At 39.7% G+C, this 17,408-nt stretch overlaps 4 protein-coding genes across 4 annotated transcripts; 3 read left to right on the top strand and 1 right to left on the bottom strand.

Moving 5' to 3' along the window:
* Window positions 1-153: 153 nt before the first annotated feature.
* LOC306705911 (eukaryotic translation initiation factor 4E type 3-like) lies at window positions 154-5,021 on the bottom strand. The gene is made up of 7 exons (XM_079172787.1): window positions 4,798-5,021; window positions 3,787-3,859; window positions 2,786-2,880; window positions 2,637-2,697; window positions 2,488-2,554; window positions 2,212-2,367; window positions 154-2,122 (listed from the first exon to the last, which is right to left on the bottom strand). Exons 1-7 carry the CDS (start codon window positions 4,956-4,958, stop codon window positions 2,079-2,081), a joined length of 657 nt encoding a protein of 218 aa, XP_079028913.1. The 5' UTR covers window positions 4,959-5,021; the 3' UTR covers window positions 154-2,078.
* Window positions 5,022-5,422: 401 nt separating this feature from the next.
* LOC306702682 (serine/threonine-protein phosphatase 4 regulatory subunit 2-like) lies at window positions 5,423-10,170 on the top strand. Its single transcript, XM_079168337.1, has 9 exons — window positions 5,423-5,512; window positions 6,202-6,283; window positions 6,494-6,664; window positions 7,095-7,188; window positions 7,312-7,349; window positions 7,513-7,587; window positions 7,803-7,952; window positions 8,201-8,490; window positions 8,967-10,170. The coding sequence occupies exons 1-9, from the start codon at window positions 5,479-5,481 to the stop codon at window positions 9,302-9,304; spliced, it is 1,272 nt and encodes a 423-aa protein (XP_079024463.1). The 5' UTR covers window positions 5,423-5,478; the 3' UTR covers window positions 9,305-10,170.
* Window positions 10,171-12,045: 1,875 nt separating this feature from the next.
* Window positions 12,046-13,709, top strand: guca1b (guanylate cyclase activator 1B; the record flags this gene model as incomplete). Its single annotated transcript, XM_079170537.1, has 4 exons — window positions 12,046-12,249; window positions 12,933-13,082; window positions 13,236-13,350; window positions 13,594-13,709. The coding sequence occupies 4 exons, from the start codon at window positions 12,046-12,048 to the stop codon at window positions 13,707-13,709; spliced, it is 585 nt and encodes a 194-aa protein (XP_079026663.1).
* A 1,528-nt stretch (window positions 13,710-15,237) lies between these two features.
* On the top strand, window positions 15,238-16,965 carry oard1 (O-acyl-ADP-ribose deacylase 1). Its single transcript, XM_079170424.1, has 5 exons — window positions 15,238-15,498; window positions 15,668-15,833; window positions 16,289-16,347; window positions 16,437-16,549; window positions 16,675-16,965. The coding sequence occupies exons 1-5, from the start codon at window positions 15,454-15,456 to the stop codon at window positions 16,856-16,858; spliced, it is 567 nt and encodes a 188-aa protein (XP_079026550.1). The 5' UTR covers window positions 15,238-15,453; the 3' UTR covers window positions 16,859-16,965.
* The last annotated feature ends 443 nt before the right edge of the window (window positions 16,966-17,408 follow it).

The raw sequence follows: 17,408 nt of genomic DNA, 5'->3' as shown, positions 1-17,408 counted from the left end.
ACTGGTCTAAAAGGTCGAATGTAATATGCTGCTTTTCATTCAGTGCAATATTGATATTCTCATCACACATACAGTAAGTATTCCAGATAGTAAGAAATAGTAGTTTCGGCGTCTTTATTTTTCAAACACATTTTAAACTAACAGAGAATCATGACTATATACAATTTCAACATGCTGAACACAGGTGACATTCTAAACTGCTGGTAAACACAAGGCACCATCCAAGATCAACAATCAGTGACAAAGTCTGAGATCTGAAGTGACTGATAAACTGTATATGTGCAAGGGTACAGTACTCTCTTATCCTACAGTATGTGCTTATATTACATGAAGTACAGCAGAATAAAAGGGAAAATGAAGTTTGGCAAAGTCGGTGGTCTGAAAACTAACTCCTCCTATGAATGCTCTTTAGCAGCAAATCAAAGCCAAGACACCAGCATCATAAACACTCATTTGATTTGATTGAGAAATCATAGCAGCAGTCCTTCTGTGGGTTTCAATGCATACCCCATAGCTACATATAAATGACCTCAACTGTGTAAGTATCATAGTACTAGTACTAAAAAAAAACTGCTCTGCTCTATGCAGCATAGAATAGTCACTCTCACTCACTCACACACACACACACACACACACACACACACACACACACACACACACACACACACACACACACACACACACACACACACACACACACAAACACACACACAAACACAGGGAAAATGTGCCTTTGATGTATAATGGTTCAACGTCAAATGTAAATTTCTCACAATTTTCTAATATGATTACGTTTTTTCAATAATACAAATACAGCATTTTACATTACCACAGAAAACATATTAAAAGCTATACATTTGAGAGACACAGACATTTGTTTTGCTGCAGCAATAGTAAACCATTTCTGACTAACTTGTTTCCGATTTGACCCTGCTTCAATGGTTGCATCACGCCCACGATTTGCACAAATGCACTGAAATAGGCCCCGAGTAATCCCTCAAGGAAAGTGACATTTAAAGCCACATCGTTTTTTCTTCTTCTGGTGTCCCTCTCTGTGACAGATTTATGTATGTTTATGTGTTTGTTCATTTTTCCTGGGGCCAATTTTCTCTTAGAAAGGGCAGGCTTCACAAATCCAATTCAACACAGGTCAGATGAACAGATAAAAAAAACCATATCACACCAAATCTGTCACCTAAACATCTCATGTTACTACAAGAAACAAGAACAGCTTTACACTTCCCCAGAAAAGGTGACACAAAACCAAAGTGGATTTGGTCTCAGTTATCACAGCTCTCACACACAGTAAGAAACAAAAGTGCTTGATTTGGGGCAGATACGCGAACAAAATGCCAACCACAACACTGCAAATTCTACAGAATAGAAATTATTGCATATATGTCTCAGCATCTACTCTTGTTGATTTGTGTACTGAGGTTATTTTATTGTAACATATTCCTTTTGCAATCCGCTCATATCCTAAAAAGGAGAAATAAAAAACAGAATGTGCAACTTTCTGCTTATATATTAGCATTACAGCATACTAAATATTTATGTTAGGCAACAGTAGTTTGGCGGTAACAAAACAAAAAACAGAGAAAACTGCTCTTGTATTCTATTGTTAAGATAAAGGTTTGCTTTGTGGCACTAACCTTCCTCTTAGATCTAAAAATGAGATTTAATTCAAAGACCTAGCTTTGTCTGTGCTCAGGAAATGGCACAAAATATGCTACAATACATCTAAAAAATCTGGCATGTACATGATCTGTTGTTTTGGTTGAGGATTTGAAAAAACGTTGAAGTATAAAACACACAAACACTGGCACAAATAAAATCAAACTAAAATGTTTTGGCCTTCGACTAAAACATTTGGATATTATTATGAATGACAGCAGTGCTCTGAAGATGGGAAATTCCGCAGATTGAAAAGTGTAATGGGCAACATTTTTAGGTAAATAAGACCATTTAGTAAGCAACTATGAACTCAATTGCTTCAAAATGTCCCCAAATATTATCCAAAACATGTTCGTAAGCAATAAAACATGTACATATCGAGCGTTCTGACGTGCAAAAATGTGCTAATGTCTTCGACCTCCCTCAAAAGCGTGGTGCTCCTCGTGTGCTGAAATAAACCAAAGAGAACAATGACTCACATTGTATAGAGTTATTGTCAATCCATTTTTTAAATTAATGTTCCAAGAAAATACTCACGTTTATAAAACACTGCTTTGAAAGGTATTTGAGGAAGGAGCTCATTGATCCTTCCTAAGATGTTTGACTCGTTAGCACATGAAGCGTTTCCGTTCCAGACCTGAAACACGTCTTCTCTGTCTCTCACACTGACGCTGACGCCGACCACTTCATCGTCTGCAAGAACAGATGCACAGAATCAGATGAATGCAATTTGAAAATGCAATATTCTGCACATAAAATGCGAGCTCTTGCAAAAGCCACTGCATTTTCTCATAACTCAATCAGGAAATTTACCCGAGGCACAATAGTCACTGAACTGCTCTCCAATAGTAGCCAACAGCAACTCCTTCCATACAGCAGACTGTTAATATAAAGGCACATTTGTTAGATAGTAAATATTCAATAAGCAAATAGTACATAAATATATTGATCATGTCACTCACAGTGCATTCTTTGGGTACTTTCATCTTCCAAACGCCCCCTTTAGCATTGCTTTCTTCTTCCCTGTAAACCAGCAGGCAACATTCCACACATTTAAACGGCTTCAAATACTATAAACACGTGCATGTACTTATCCTGAATTCAAACATACCAGAGCGGTTTTCTTTCTCCTCTCATCAGATGATAGCTGCATCTCAATGGCAAGCTGGAGACGCCGGGTATGTTGTTGTAAACTCTCCAAAAGTTCTACTCCAGTGCCGTGGTGAAGAGAGGAAACAGGTTATTTTATTGAAACATCTACTGGCACAGGGAGTGCAGACAGTTGGCCTTGTTAATATTTCACATGTGTTACGAGCTAGAAAAATCACTGCCAACGGTCTTTTCCTCATTGCTCTTAACCACAAACACACACACACACACACACACACACACACACACACACACACACACACACACACACACACACACACACACACACACACACACACACACACATAAACTCATTCATGAGTCCTTATCCAACACAGTTGTGGTTAGGATTTATTAAAGTGGTATTTGAGCTTTTTAAAGTCCTGCCATGAACACAACGATACATAAAAAATAACCTGCCATGCTAATTAGTTCAGTAATTCAGTTATTAAATCATGTTAATTAGCAGGTGTTTCCATGCATACAGACTTGTTTTAACATGTTGTCAGTAGCTCTCTAAGCTCTGTATTAGTAAGGTACATCACATAATGGCACACATTATTGGTGGGAAAAGAAAATGTGTAAAGCTGCTGAGCCTTGTACTGCTGTTGATGTGGTTTGACCTGTATCACTGCATTCAGGGATGCTACTGCTAAATCCTGCATACTCTTTACGTTCAAGTACAGAGACATCACTGAGGCATAAAGCATTCAGTTTCTCCTGATAGGTGTCTCAATTTAAGTTTGGCTGCTGTTTTGGCGCATTTGGGAGAAAGACAAACTCCCAACAGTAATGTGGAAAGAAATCAGCATGTCATATAGTGGAAGTAAGGAAACGTGCTATTGAAATGTGTCCTCACATCCACTACTCCTCCTTAACCCCAAAACCCCTAGCGTGGCAGAATGTACCAACACTGTGCCTGCTGGAGCTTTGCTCTTGTACCAACACGGTAAAGCATCTTACCTGGACGGTGTCCACGGTGTAGATTTTCTTCAGGTTTGACTCACATTCAGCTGCCGTTGTTCCCGGGAGAGATCTGACAAAAACAAACAGGTACATACTTTTAAATTAGTGGCATTTATTTTAACTGCTTCTTTAAAAATGACAAGCATGTAGAGATCTCAGGTCCTTTCATTACTCAGATATGTTTCACTGAGCTGCCCTCTGAGCAGATAGTTTGGGGGGGGGGGGGGGGGGGGGGGGTGATCAGATGACAAATAAGCCAGTAAACTGTAAACAACACTGACCCCATTTGAACACAGCACCCTGTGATTTGAACACATGGTGGATGATCAGGATTGTATAACCCACCTTCACCTGTGTTCAACTCTGCTGTGATTGCTTAACAGTAACTCTGAAAACACCGAATCAAAAGGTCTACATTTTAAATTGGGAACTTTGTATAAAGCAATAGTACATTTCAGCTACATCCATTTCAATTCAACAGAAAAGAAAGTGCTTCACTGAACCATGGCAAGAGGAGTGACACAACAAGTTTCTCAGAATAACACCCATGCTCACAGAAATAGAAACAAAGGCTGAACTCAAACTGACCTTTCCTGACATTAGGTTGAGTTATTTTGTTTTACCAGTTAGTCCTAAATACGCCCTTTTGAATTGTTTTAGGATCCTTACAAGTGGAGGACTTGCGTATGTAGGTCACAGAGAAAACAAGTTGACTGGAAAGCTGCATCGACACCATTAACAAGCAGTGTTTGTTGTAATGTTAATATGGGATGTATTAAGACAGACATTCCCTGCCATCGCAGTTACAGACATTCGCTGTTATAAACATCTATAATATTATGTGATCTGCAAAGGCCAATAAATAACAGGCCTGATACATTCGTCATGTACCTTCTTTGTTCTCATTAAAAAGGTCAGCAACAAAGAGTTCACCGGCCTTATTAACACTATATAAAGATGAATAATATTACAACAGGGGGGATAAATAGAAAAGAAGCAGTGTCTTACCTATCAAGCCAGAAGGTCCACGGAGAATGTAAAGGCAGAGTGTTGTTTTCATTGTCACTTGAAATCCTTCCCAAATCTCTGTCGCTGATGTGGATGTTGTGCTCCAGCAGACCCTGGCTGGAGGATGTGTTCAGTTGTAATGCAGCTACTGGAACTGCCATCGTTGCCGAATGACTTCGTAAAGAAAAAGCCAGCAGGTTTTCTTGTGCAGATGTTTTCACCGGGGCCGTTATACGTGTGTATATATATATATATATATATAGGTTCGTTAGGTAAAATTAACCCCGATCAGCTGCTGACTCATTGGTGGCTTCACCGGGTTTATGCCGTCACAACAACAAGAGGAACGATGACGCCCAGCTGACTGCCTGCGACATCTAGAACGCAGCAGTGCGATCCAGAAGTTTCTGTCACTGAAGTCTGCACATGCTTTAACTCAATATGTAAGTAATTGCGCAATAACAACAACCCAATATTTAAATGATGGCTGCATGTTCCGTTGCTACACGCGCATTCAAGTGCTTTGTTGATCTCTCAGGTACGCATCTTCCGCAAATGTGAATACGTAATTTCAGACATGCGCAGTCTGAGTCTTCCCCTGCCACCAGCTTTTGTTGGGTTGCTACATGCTACATGCTAACTAGCAAGCAAGTGTTTCCTGCCCTGTGACTGGACACAGCTATGGACATCGACGCGTTACTGGAGGCGTTTCAAGGCAATATTTACAGTTATTTGTGAAGTGATTCGTTATTAATGAATGGTTTTGACATGTGATGTGATAACCCCGGAACAAATCTGTAGTGTTTGCTTTACTACGTTACGTGTGTTGCTGTAATTTAACGTTAGCTTACTAACAGATATTAACCTAGTGTGTTTAGAAAAGGCAGATATGGACAATCTGATCTCGATAGTTCAACGTTATTCTCTACAAGAAAGAATGTCGTCACATTTGACCCATTTATTCCCGTACTGACAGTTGGAGATTATGTAAACAGCTAACGCTAGCTGGATAGCATCACAATAAACATGCTAATTTATGAACTTTTACAAGAACTTTCGCAGTTAGTTAACTGGAATTGGTGTTTTATGATGTTATGGTGCGGTGTTTCATTTATTACCTTTTCTATTTAGCATATTTCCACTTGATACAGCTGATAATTTACTCTTAACAACAGTTAGATCATTGTCAGTGTACAGTTAATGTGGCAGAAGATTTAACATCTCTCCAGAATACATTGTTAGCTAATGATCTAATATGTTTCTGGGTTGTTTAGAAACTTTAAATTCCAGGTTAAGGTTAACGCAGGGACAAACATTGTTTGGTTCAGATCAGTTTGTGTGCTGTTTGGATTGATGTTATTACCAATAAACTAATTTTTTTGTATTTCATTTGGGAATTTACAGATTTTGAGAAGACAGGCAAGAAAGAGACCTGTCCTGAACTAGAGCAATTCTTGTGTCATGTTGCCAAGACAGGCCTGCCAATGTGAGTAGTCCTCTAGGGCTCACACAAAACATTACGCTTAGACTCCTATAAATCTTCACACACAGAAATGGAGACAGTTACAGTTTTTCCTGTAATGGAAGCCTGCTTGGTGAACTTTTAAAAAAAAAATGACTCTAAAAATGTATTTCAAGACTTTTAAATATTTTGTGTGTGTGTGACGTGCAGACTTGCATTTCCAATATCTTCCAGGATCTCGTGGTCACAGTTCAAAACATACTTTGTGTTTAAATTGGAAAAAGTCATGGATGATTTCCACGCTTCAACACCAGAACAGAGAGCGACACATAATCCCAATGTGGAGTATGTTCCCTTCGAGGAGATGAAGACGAGGATCTTAAAAATAGTGGACGGTTACAATGGGTGAGTGAAGCCTTTTATCATCAACCCGGGAAATCTCGTCTTGAATTTCCACATAGCAATATAAGCAATAACTCAAGGATATGAAAACTTATATCTTTCACACCCAAAGTCAACAATTACTTTTGCTTAGGTAGCCTCAAACAACAAAACAAACGGGAAACAACTGCTCTTTCGGATGTTAACATTAAAACATATTACTGTGTAAACTTTTTCCTTGAATTTAAGAAGCATGTTGACGAACGATCATGAGTAATGATGTCTGAACGTGTGATCAGCTGTGATGATGGTGGACCAGTTCTGTTCAGATTGATCCAAGTTTGTTTTGTCCTCATTCGGCTCAAGTGCTGCCAGGTTTGGCAGGTGTTGCTGCTGGCTGTGAGATGGATATGTGTGGCTCATCCTAAAATATATCTCTTGATAACTTTTCCAGAATCCCATTCACCATCCAGCGTCTATGTGAGCTCCTCACGGACCCCAAGCGCAACTATACAGGAACAGATAAGTTTCTCATGGGTTTAGAGAAGGTGAGCACTGCTGTTTAAATGCATGTAAACGTTTTCACTCAAGACAAACAATATTGATGAGTATTGTTTTAAAATATACTTCAAATTGAATTGTGATTATATATTATTGTTGATGTATTGCAGAATGTGATGGTGGTCAGCTGTGTGTACCCCACGTCAGAGTAAGTACAACAGCTGTTAAGCTTTTGCTCTGCTGGCTGCAGTATTTCTGTTCGGCTGCTTCTGATGCACATTGACAGCTCCCTTGAATTTGCTTCTTCAGACACACTTTACAAAGTTACAATTAACAGCGAGATGTTTTGTGCCTTTCTACTTCTCTCGAAGGAAAAATGGGGCATCCAGTGTAAACAGAATGAATGGAGTGATGTTTCCTGGTAACTCCTCTCTATATTCAGACAGGTGGGAGCCACATACTTATCAGTGTTTGACTTCCACAAATCTAAAATAGCCTCATTCACCAAGTGGAAAGTTAGTGTAAAGGCAAATATCCAACAAGGCTAGAGTAAGGGCAGTTATCTCTTGCCTGTCAGTTGGGTTTTAGTAGTTGTGCTGATTTTACCATCTTGTGATATGACTTGGATAAGAAGTCGTTGTTTCCTCTTTTTTTTTTGCAGCCGAAATGTAAATGGCCCCGACACACCAAAACCGCTCAACAGACCGAAGCTGTCGTTGTCGGCTTCGCTTTCCACCAACGGGCTCCCCGACTGCGCAGTGAGTAGAGAGCCAGAGCCAATCACAGAGGAGGTGGAGGAGCACCATATCGGGTAATTGAAATGCGTGTGATCGATGTGTGGCACTGTGAGTGAGTGTGTAGTATACTGAGTTAGTCTACTCAATATTTGTATTTAAAATGCAGGGGCACTGATATCTGTCACGCCCTGAGATTTCCTCCATTAGCAGCATAGTCTCTCCTTCTTTAAAAGGAATATATACGAGCTACTGTTACCTTTTAACTTTCATCTAAAAGTATACCATTTAATGAACTAACTCTGTGTTTCTTTCACTCCTGCAGTGATTCCTCGCCAGCAGAGGGTGAAATTACTCCAAACAGCGGGATAAAGAACAAACACCCTGCGGAGGAAGAGGAGGAGGAGGAGGAGGATTCTGAGACTGGCAAGCACGAGGTCAAGAGGCTCAAGTTTGACGAGAAAGAAGAGGATGACACAGGAAGTGAAGAAAATGAGTCGTCTTGTAGTAAAGGGTCAGAGGGCTCAGAGACGCCGCAGTCGTCGGAAGACTCTTGTGGTCAAGAGTACAAAGGCGGAGCCTCTTGTGACACACGTTCTGCCGCAGAGGATCGTGGTGAGAGTGAACTCATCTTCACTTAGGCTGACGTATTAAAGTGTTTCAGAACCAGCACTGTAGCTATGCGGGGTGTCTTCATAGTGAGAAGGCTACACTATGTGGGTACTGGAATGACTGCACAACACTGTTGTCTGTTTTTGCAGTCAGGTAGCATTGTGAGTAATGTAGAGTTCTACCAGAGAGAAGAGTGCATTGAATACAAATAGACAAATTTAGGTTCAGCGGCATCAATTTTGGTCCTCTGAGACTATTTCCTATCATCAGTTTTGACAGTGTTATAGAAGTGCAGTGCTGACTATATTATAGATAATACATTTATTAGTTAACAACCACAAACCACGGTTTGTTATTCAGAATGTACCAATTTGTAATTGGCAATTTTCACAATTTTATTAACAAATGATTCAACGGATTTATTGATAATGAAAATAATGATTAGCCGCAGCCCTAATGTTGTCCACGTTGGTCCTCAGAGCTTAGTCGTACACAGACGGAACCATCTGAAAGGGATGAGGACTTGTCTGAGAGGGGGGAAGTCCAGAGTCAGGAGAAGGACAACACTGTGGATCAAGCTGAGCAGCCGGCTCCATCAGAGAAGAGTACAAGCGTTGAGCAGGAGAATGGGGAGAGCAGCAGCAGCAGCAGCAGCAGCAGCAGTGACGGAGAAAGCCCACCCAGCGACAAGCAGATCCCCTCTACTGGTAGTTCACATGACTTGTCAACAGAGGGCGACGCTGACAGTTCAAGCAGCACAAAGACTGCGCTAGAGCCTGGGGAACATGACTATCTTGAAGCACAGTCTGCAAACTGATTTTTTGTTTTTACACTGTATGATACCATATTGAGGGTATATCTGTAGCACTGTGGACTTCAGGACCAGGAGCGATGTGAACCTTGAGATTCCTCACAGAAGGATCTTTTTGTCCTTGTCAATTTCAACTCAAGTCCACACATCACCTGGTCTAAACTGGAAGGAAATGATTCAAAGAGTATGGAGACTCAGCTTTTTACACTGTTGACTAAACATTTTTCTAACCTTTTTTTTTCCCCAGATTTTTATATGAATGTTATAATTTAACCTTGATAACTGATGTATTCAGTAATTTCCTTATTCGTGAGTCATTTGGCATGCATTTCCCAAAAGATACACTTGACAGTTTGAGTTGTTTTGGCCCAAGCGTAGTTGCTTTTACTATTTTTTGATGAGTGTGCTTCTCTCCTGTTGAATGAGGACACATGCCATTAAGAATGTGAAGACACTTCTGTTTGACATAGCTTATACTGTATTTCTTATTAACATTATATTGCACTTGTTTGCATTTAACCCTTGAAGGATGTGGAATATGTCCACGTTTTGCTTTGTCACTGTATGAAGCCAATATTAACACACATTATTGCCAGTAGTAACCCGTTTGGTTGGATTGAATATTAGTTTGGCTCACTGGAAGCCATTTCTGCATCAACATCTGTCAAAAGAACACAAGGTACTTTTACACTTTCTCTATGTCATACCTTAGTTGTACAAATGTCCCCTTTTGATAGCTTGAATTTTTACAGTACGCATCTGTAAATCTGTTTTTGTAGACTTGTAATACTTGTCCACTGCCTTCATAGAACTGATAATAGCTGGAAACTGAATGCTTGAGCTTGTATCATAGTATTCATGGAAAGCAATAAATGCTGAAAATATAACGTGTAATATGCTCAATTAATATCTTTTCCCTTTTATATCTGTAGAACAATGAGGGCCACTGCATTATGGGGGATCACCTTCTAGCCACACTCGAGGTGTCACCCATCAATAGCTATACGGGTGATTCCACAACCCACAGAAATTAATTTCTAGACCGTACATCTCTGAAACTAATTTATGGCATTCCCATCATCCTCAGCTGAACTTAATGTTTGGTGCTAATTGGCAAATGTTTTGCATGCTCGAATGCTAAACCAAGACGGCTGGTGAACGTGGTAAAAAATCCGAGCTGCTGAGCATCAACATGCTGCCATTATCACTGCAAGCTTTTAGCTCAAGTGCAGCCTCACATAGCTGCCCGTCTACACGACGAAGCCAAAATAGTATCCGTGATATAGAGATGACACTGGAGAGAAAGTAACTTGGGACCAGTCCTGTCGATGCAGGTCAGTCATGGGTACAGAAATGGTGGGTCTTAAACTAGAGTGCAATGTAATATATATAAAATGATTGGATGAAGGAAAATATGGGTGGGTATTTAAAATGTCTCTTGTATAAGAACAGAAGGTGCGAATCTTTTAATCGTGAGGATAACCTCCATTGACACCTCAGGTGGCCTTGACACTTCTAAGCTATGATTATCACGATCCCTGTTGTCAGCACAGGGAGGTATTGGGCCAAGCCTCTTAATCTGTTGAAATCATGCAGTTATTACCACTTTTTCCATGAACTACTCCACTGCCTAATACTGAAACGAGGCCAAAAGCTTGCCAGATGTTTCCACCCATTTCCCAAATTTCCCTCTTGACGCCTTCGTTGTAATGTCCATCATTAGTGAATTTAGCTACAACACATTTATTATAGGCTTTAGTCCGACTGGAGCAGGAATGTAAACAGTAATCAGGGGAGCAGTAAATAACATGGCTTCTGAAGGTCAGCGCTGTCAGGGATAACTAAGCATTTGGCCTGTGTGAATCATCAGGTGACTGCTCAGGAACCTCCAATACCAGGAAAGATTACTTAAAGGAGTATGTCAGCAATGTAGCATTCCACTTTCATAAAGTTTGGGGAGTCAGAAGAGACAGAGTCATAAATAATTGTCCAAATCTAAACAGCAGTGCATGAGATATCCTGATTTATATTTGCTAGAATGGGTCAAGCTCTACCAGAAACGCTGAATCCTACATTTCCCATAATGCAACTAAAAACATATTTTCATGAGACCCTCTCTGATTGTAAACTGACCTTGATGTGTAAAATGTCTTATCACTTAATCGGGCACACATCACACAACATTAACATACATACAGACCTTAATTCTGAGTTTACCTTTGCATGTTTTACCTTTACATGTGAGTAGGTGTAAGTCATACCATGCACACATTTATTCATATCATAATTACATTGTTAATGAAAAGTCCATTATACCATATAGGTACTTGAAGCCTATGATTAGTGTATGTTTCTACAAAGCTAACAGATGTCCTGTTCCTAGGAGAGGTAGACACAGTGCCACAAAGAAATCCTCTCATGATCTATTTTTGAACTAATTGATTTTGACAAGTGTCCATTTCTAATCCCTCATCATGTGATCCATACCAGCCTGTGTCTCCTCCTGACTCTCCGAGAGGGAGTCGCCACAATAGGGAGCCCAAAAACAGTTCAGCATTTATGGACATTCATGTCATTTTGATCAATTTGATCTTTGTCGATCTGCACAAAGATCGTTGCAGTAATCGGCTCGATAACCGAGGGCTGACATTTGTAATGTAGAGGGAGGCTTTAAAAGAGTTACCCAGCTTACGTGTAATGTGAGAGAGAATTTCAGTTTTTAGGGAGCTGAAGGGAAGATTTCCACAATGGGTCAGCGCCTGAGCGAGGAGAGTGACCCAGACAAGGAAATCGATGTGGCAGAGCTGCAGGAATGGTACAAAAAATTTGTTGTGGAGTGCCCAAGTGGAACTCTCTTCATGCATGAGTTCAAGGGATTTTTTGGCGTTGCTGATAACAAGGAGGCCGCGGATTACATTGAAAACATGTTTCGAGCCTTTGACAAGAACGGCGTAAGTACAAACTTGCAGTTGTGTGCAAGTATAAGACTTGTACATATTATATTATTATCAGTAACAGAGAACATTTGTTGATTGGAAACAGTCCAATTTACAAACATGATTGGTCATTTCTGTTAATGCCCATTATTGAGCACATGTTTTTAGAGCTGAAACCGATAGTTGGTAGTCCAATAGTCGATCAACAGAAAATGAATCGGTAAAGATTCTAATTGTTGATTCATTGGGTAAGTACGGCAAAAGGGCCATAAAAGTACAGGTTCCAGCTCCTGAAATGTGAATATTTGCAGAATTCTATAGTCTTCTATGAAAGTTAAATCGAGTGTTTTATCTGAATAGCAGACATTTGAATATGTCAACTTGGGCCATGGGATATTATGATGGGCATAAGTCGAAGTCTAAACAATTCATTTAAAAAATAATTGGCAGACAAATTAATGCAGGAAATAATCCTTAATTATTACATTCTTGAAAATTGATGTATGATTCAGCCCTCAGGCTATTCAGCTACAAACCCAGTACAGATAATGTTACAAATAAAACCTCAGCTGCTGCCCTGCATGTTTTTCTTTTATTGTTGTATCTATTAGGAGCCCTATTTATATTGAATCCTTTTTCTTGGCTAAGCACCGAAACATTTTGCATAAAATGTTAATGCTCTCTCTTCATGTACACAGGACAACACCATTGATTTTCTGGAGTACGTGGCAGCCTTGAACTTAGTCCTGAGGGGTAAACTGGAACATAAGCTTAAATGGACATTCAAAATGTATGATAAAGATGGAAGCGGATGCATTGACAAAAATGAGCTTCTTGAAATTGTGGAGGTAATATTTACTATCATACAGTGACGATGTGCAACTATCAATCTGTGAAGCTTTCAAAACATTTTAAAAGAATATTTCAACATAAATCAGTGGGCTGCAATGAAACGCAGTCAGAGCAAGAGTGGTTATAACTTACTTTCCTGTCACTCTCAGTCTATTTATCGACTGAAGAAAGCCTGCCACGGAGAGCTGGATGAAGAATGCAATCTGCTGACCCCAGACCAAGTGGTTGACCGGATATTTGAGCTGGTTGATGAAAATGGAGATGGTGAGTGTTTGTCAAAGTTTTTCTGCAGCTTAAAATGCTTCATGAATGCTTCAAAAGCTCAGTGTCAGGCTGCTGTAATGGCTTTGTGGGGTGTTAATGTAAAAGTGTCAATGAGCTTGCTGTTGCCTGTGTTCATTAAAAAGGGGAGGAACTCAGCTATGCAATGGTTCGTCTCCTTATCAAATGAATTCAGGAATGGAGAAGCGTATTGTAAAATAACTACTGTCCCTCTGCACTTAATAGGGGAGCTCTCGTTGGACGAGTTCATCGATGGAGCACGGAGGGACAAGTGGGTGATGAAGATGCTGCAGATGGACGTCAACCCCGGGGACTGGATCAACGAGCAGAGACGCAGCTGACTTCTTAGGCTGGAACGTGGACCGTCAATCTGTCGCATACACACATCATTCATGTGTTACCAATCATGTTGTAATTTGTTGTACGTATGTTGCAGTTTGTATATGAAAGACGACACCGCAGTCATCCTGGCATTGTTCTGCATGCTGTCGTATAAGATTTAGATGCATGTTTTCCATAATGCTATACTTTGCTTGTAAAGGGGCAACCATTTCATTTCTAATAATGTTTAGGGTCAGCATTTGTGTAACAGTAGTTTTGATCATTTATTGTCAGCTATGGTTTTGTTGGTCTGGTTATATTTCTGTATTTTATAGATGCTTCTGAGATAACATGCTTACTTACTGTATTTCCTTTTTAGTTTTGTGTCATAAAATGTGCATACTAGTGATTCAATAAACATAATTAAAGCCCCTACACAACCAGAGAGAGGTGTTTTCACTTCTTTAGAATGAATAAACCTCCTCTGAGATTGACATGTTCCTCATTCACTCATAGTGTTGTTGCATCGACACTGTAATCCTCTGCTGTAATTTCTACAGTGAAATTCCACAAAAGGCCCAATGATAATAGTAATTATTAGCATTATGGGTATAGCGCAGACGCTATGTCATTTACAGCAACTTACAGGTAAAGGATTCTGTCAGGTATGCTTTCTGTTTTTTATAGAAAATGAAAGAAACACATCAGTGACATATTACACAAATCATTACATTTGTTTTAATTCTTTGTCAAACTGAAGCCAAGTTATAAGCAGGAACAATTTTGAAAACGTTTTTCTTGGTGCAGTCAGGGATACTCTTTGACAAATGTTCACTGTAGTGTATTGCTGTGAAATCTCTGAACAGCGATTGTTCTATACTGATATTAATGGAAAGCAGAGGTTTGTAGATAGGAAATGTATCTAAAAAACTAAAATAATGCTTTGAAAGGTCAGTTTATTTTTGCTAAACAAAGTAGAACAATGTGGAAAATGATTCCTGCCAAGAGATTATTAGAAACTTTAAGATCACATGTCCAGTCATCATTCAATTGGGATTTTTGGACCATTGTCATAACATTCATCTTCACCCAGTTTGGTGACATAATGTTATTCCCATCTTGGCAACTTGAACCTGAATAGACATCTAATAAAAAAATGAATACATAATCACATCTATGAGGTTTTGCAGGATCTTTAAAAACAACAAATAAATTAAAATGTTACACTGCCAGTTTTGTTTGATGGAAATCGTATGTATTCCATTAAGTAAACAACACACTAGTTTTAGAATTGTGAATAACAAAATGTCATTCAAAGACAACCTACATTTGGAAACTACAACTTGATGACACATATCACAATTTAATAAAGATAATTTCACAATTTTCAACTAAAGAAATTGTAAATATGTTTACGTCTATTGTGTTTTGTACAAATAGGTAGCGTGCAGGTAATGTTTGTGCAGAATATCATCCGTAAACGTGGATTTATTCACACGGTTTCCGCCCCTTTCTCGCGAGAAGACTGACAGCTGCTTCCTATTGCTGCTTCGTGACTAGTCCACTGAGACATTCACGAGCATACCGAAAGTACCTTCATTTAGCATTAAAACGGACACCTGCAGCAGACGGTTTGTAAACTAAAAGAGACACTTTCTTGTCGCATGATAAGCTCGCTCACAAGTCTTCTAGCGGTTGTTTTAATGTGTGTTCAAGACAGCAAATCAACTCACTGCTCAAGTGCGATAATAATCGCTGTTGTCAATGTCGTCTCAACCTGAGAAACCCGTCAACACTGACAACATTAAGGTAAAGCTTACACTTGGAGGGGGAACAAAAAAAATTCTGTCTTGGTTTTACGTGCGCTGAAATGGTTGGTTTTGACATCGTTTCCTCCCCCCACCCATACACCAGTGTTTATTTCTTGTTCTGTCATTCTGCTTCATCACGCGGCGCAATGCTGCCCCCTCCTGGCTAGGCTCCAGAAGACAGCTGGAGACCGAATTATGTCAGCGGGGACCTGTTCTCGTGCCCCGAGGACGAGGCTTTGGCCCACTGCATCAGCGAGGACTGCCGCATGGGGGCAGGCATAGCGGTGATGTTCAAGAAGAAGTTCGAAGGGGTAGAGGAGTTAAAGGGACAGAGTGAGTCGGCCCTTTTTTAATAAAATATTCATCAGGAGTGAACATGTTTTATTCTGGGCTCATTGATTTCAACACAATCTTTTTGTTCAGCACAGAGACACCTGGCTTTGTTTTTAGCAAATAAAAGCTTCATAATATCACATATACTGTATATTCTGTATCACAGTTTGATGCTTTTATGGCTGCACCATCAGAACATATGAACATATTCTAAATGTCTTAAGCATTTGTCACATTTTCTTTTTTTCAAAATATTTGTTCTCTTTGGAAACTGAAGGATCTCCACTAAAATGTAAAGTAAACATTTTGCATGTTCTTCCTGCACAGCATTGATTTGTAATAACTTGTCCGCCATTGAGTCAGTGCGGTTTAAGGGCTTTTAAAAATATTACACCTGGAGTTTGTATTGTGTCTTATTCTGATGTGAATACTATCTTTTTTAAATCTCCTGACAGAAAAGCTGACAGGACAGTGTGCTGTGTTAAAAAGAGACAGACGTTTTGTCTACTATCTGGTAAAGATTAGAATTGATTCCTAAACAAACTCTCAATGTAACATTAATATTGCAGTTTATATTAATGCTTTCCTGTAATTTCATTGCAGATCACAAAGAAAAAGGCCAAGCAAAAGCCCACCTATGACAGCCTGACACAGAGCCTTGAGGATATGAAGTCGCACTGTGTGGTGAACGGAGTAACACGAATATCGATGCCTCGGTTCGTATCGTTTCCGGTCATTTGGTGATACTTGATCAAACCAGGTTCAAGGGAGAAATACTCATTTGCTCAATGAATGCATCGCAGATGTGACCATATTTGTGTTGGCTCTCTCTTTCTGACAGTATTGGTTGTGGCATGGATGAACTGCAGTGGAGTACAGTGTCAGAGAAACTGGAACAGGTCTTCAAACGCACAAACATCTCCGTCACTGTCTACAGCCTCCCTGAGAAAGAAAAGAAAGAAAAGAAAGAAGAGAAAGAAGAGACCAAAGTGATGAAAGAAAACATGCGCAGATGGAAAAACTAATATTTATTGTCATTACAAGTATGCACCCTTTTCTGTATTATCAACGGTAATCTTGTTCATTGAAACAAAAATAATAATAAATAATAATAATAAAAACATGTTTCACATACAAATAAGCCAATCTTTAATGAACGTTTGCAAGTCGAGGACACATTTCTACTGATAATCTGTTCTTCCGCAAACACCAGTTTTCAGCTATTTGACAAGATGAGGGCCGCTTCCGCAACACGCTGATCTAAATGTGTCGCTAACTCCAGATGATGCTGGGATTTGTTCACCTGTCCCTTCTCGTCACGTGGTATTTTACACCAGGATATTGAGCCTGTAATGTCGGGCGTCTCTTTATTTGCTCATTTGTCCAACAGGCAGTCATCTCGTTGATTGAGCAAACAGTGTATTTGCGTCTCTCTGTGGATATCCTATAACTTCTAGAGTGCTCATTGTAGCCTCTGTTGATGGTTGAGGTATTGTGTGATCCATTATTGATCTGCTCGGGTATTGTACTCCGGTGCAGCTGGGACACATCGGAGGTACCAGATGTGAGTCACAG

Source organism: Pholis gunnellus, assembly GCF_910591455.1.
Source record: "Pholis gunnellus genome assembly, chromosome: 2".
Taxonomy (NCBI): Eukaryota; Metazoa; Chordata; class Actinopteri; order Perciformes; family Pholidae; genus Pholis; species Pholis gunnellus.
Note: the sequence above shows the minus strand (reverse complement) of the source record. Positions and strands in the feature narration are given on the sequence as shown.

What these genes read in the sequence shown, in the direction of transcription:
- LOC306705911 (XM_079172787.1), bottom strand. Translation starts at nt 4,958, where the DNA reads ATGGCAGTTCCAGTAGCTGCATTACAACTGAACACATCCTCCAGCCAG. An exon ending in CAGTGACTATTGTGCCTCGG is followed by an intron (nt 2,368 to 2,487) that starts GTAAATTTCCTG and finishes CTGTTCTTGCAG; the next exon opens with ACGATGAAGTGGTCGGCGTC. An exon ending in CAAAGCAGTGTTTTATAAAC is followed by an intron (nt 2,123 to 2,211) that starts GTGAGTATTTTC and finishes GGTTTATTTCAG; the next exon opens with CACACGAGGAGCACCACGCT.
- LOC306702682 (XM_079168337.1), top strand. Translation starts at nt 5,479, where the DNA reads ATGGACATCGACGCGTTACTGGAGGCGTTTCAAG. An exon ending in ATAGTGGACGGTTACAATGG is followed by an intron (nt 6,665 to 7,094) that starts GTGAGTGAAGCC and finishes TAACTTTTCCAG; the next exon opens with AATCCCATTCACCATCCAGC. An exon ending in TTCTCATGGGTTTAGAGAAG is followed by an intron (nt 7,189 to 7,311) that starts GTGAGCACTGCT and finishes GATGTATTGCAG; the next exon opens with AATGTGATGGTGGTCAGCTG.
- oard1 (XM_079170424.1), top strand. Translation starts at nt 15,454, where the DNA reads ATGTCGTCTCAACCTGAGAAACCCGTCAACACTGACAACATTAAG. An exon ending in TCAACACTGACAACATTAAG is followed by an intron (nt 15,499 to 15,667) that starts GTAAAGCTTACA and finishes CCTCCTGGCTAG; the next exon opens with GCTCCAGAAGACAGCTGGAG. An exon ending in AGAGGAGTTAAAGGGACAGA is followed by an intron (nt 15,834 to 16,288) that starts GTGAGTCGGCCC and finishes ATCTCCTGACAG; the next exon opens with AAAAGCTGACAGGACAGTGT.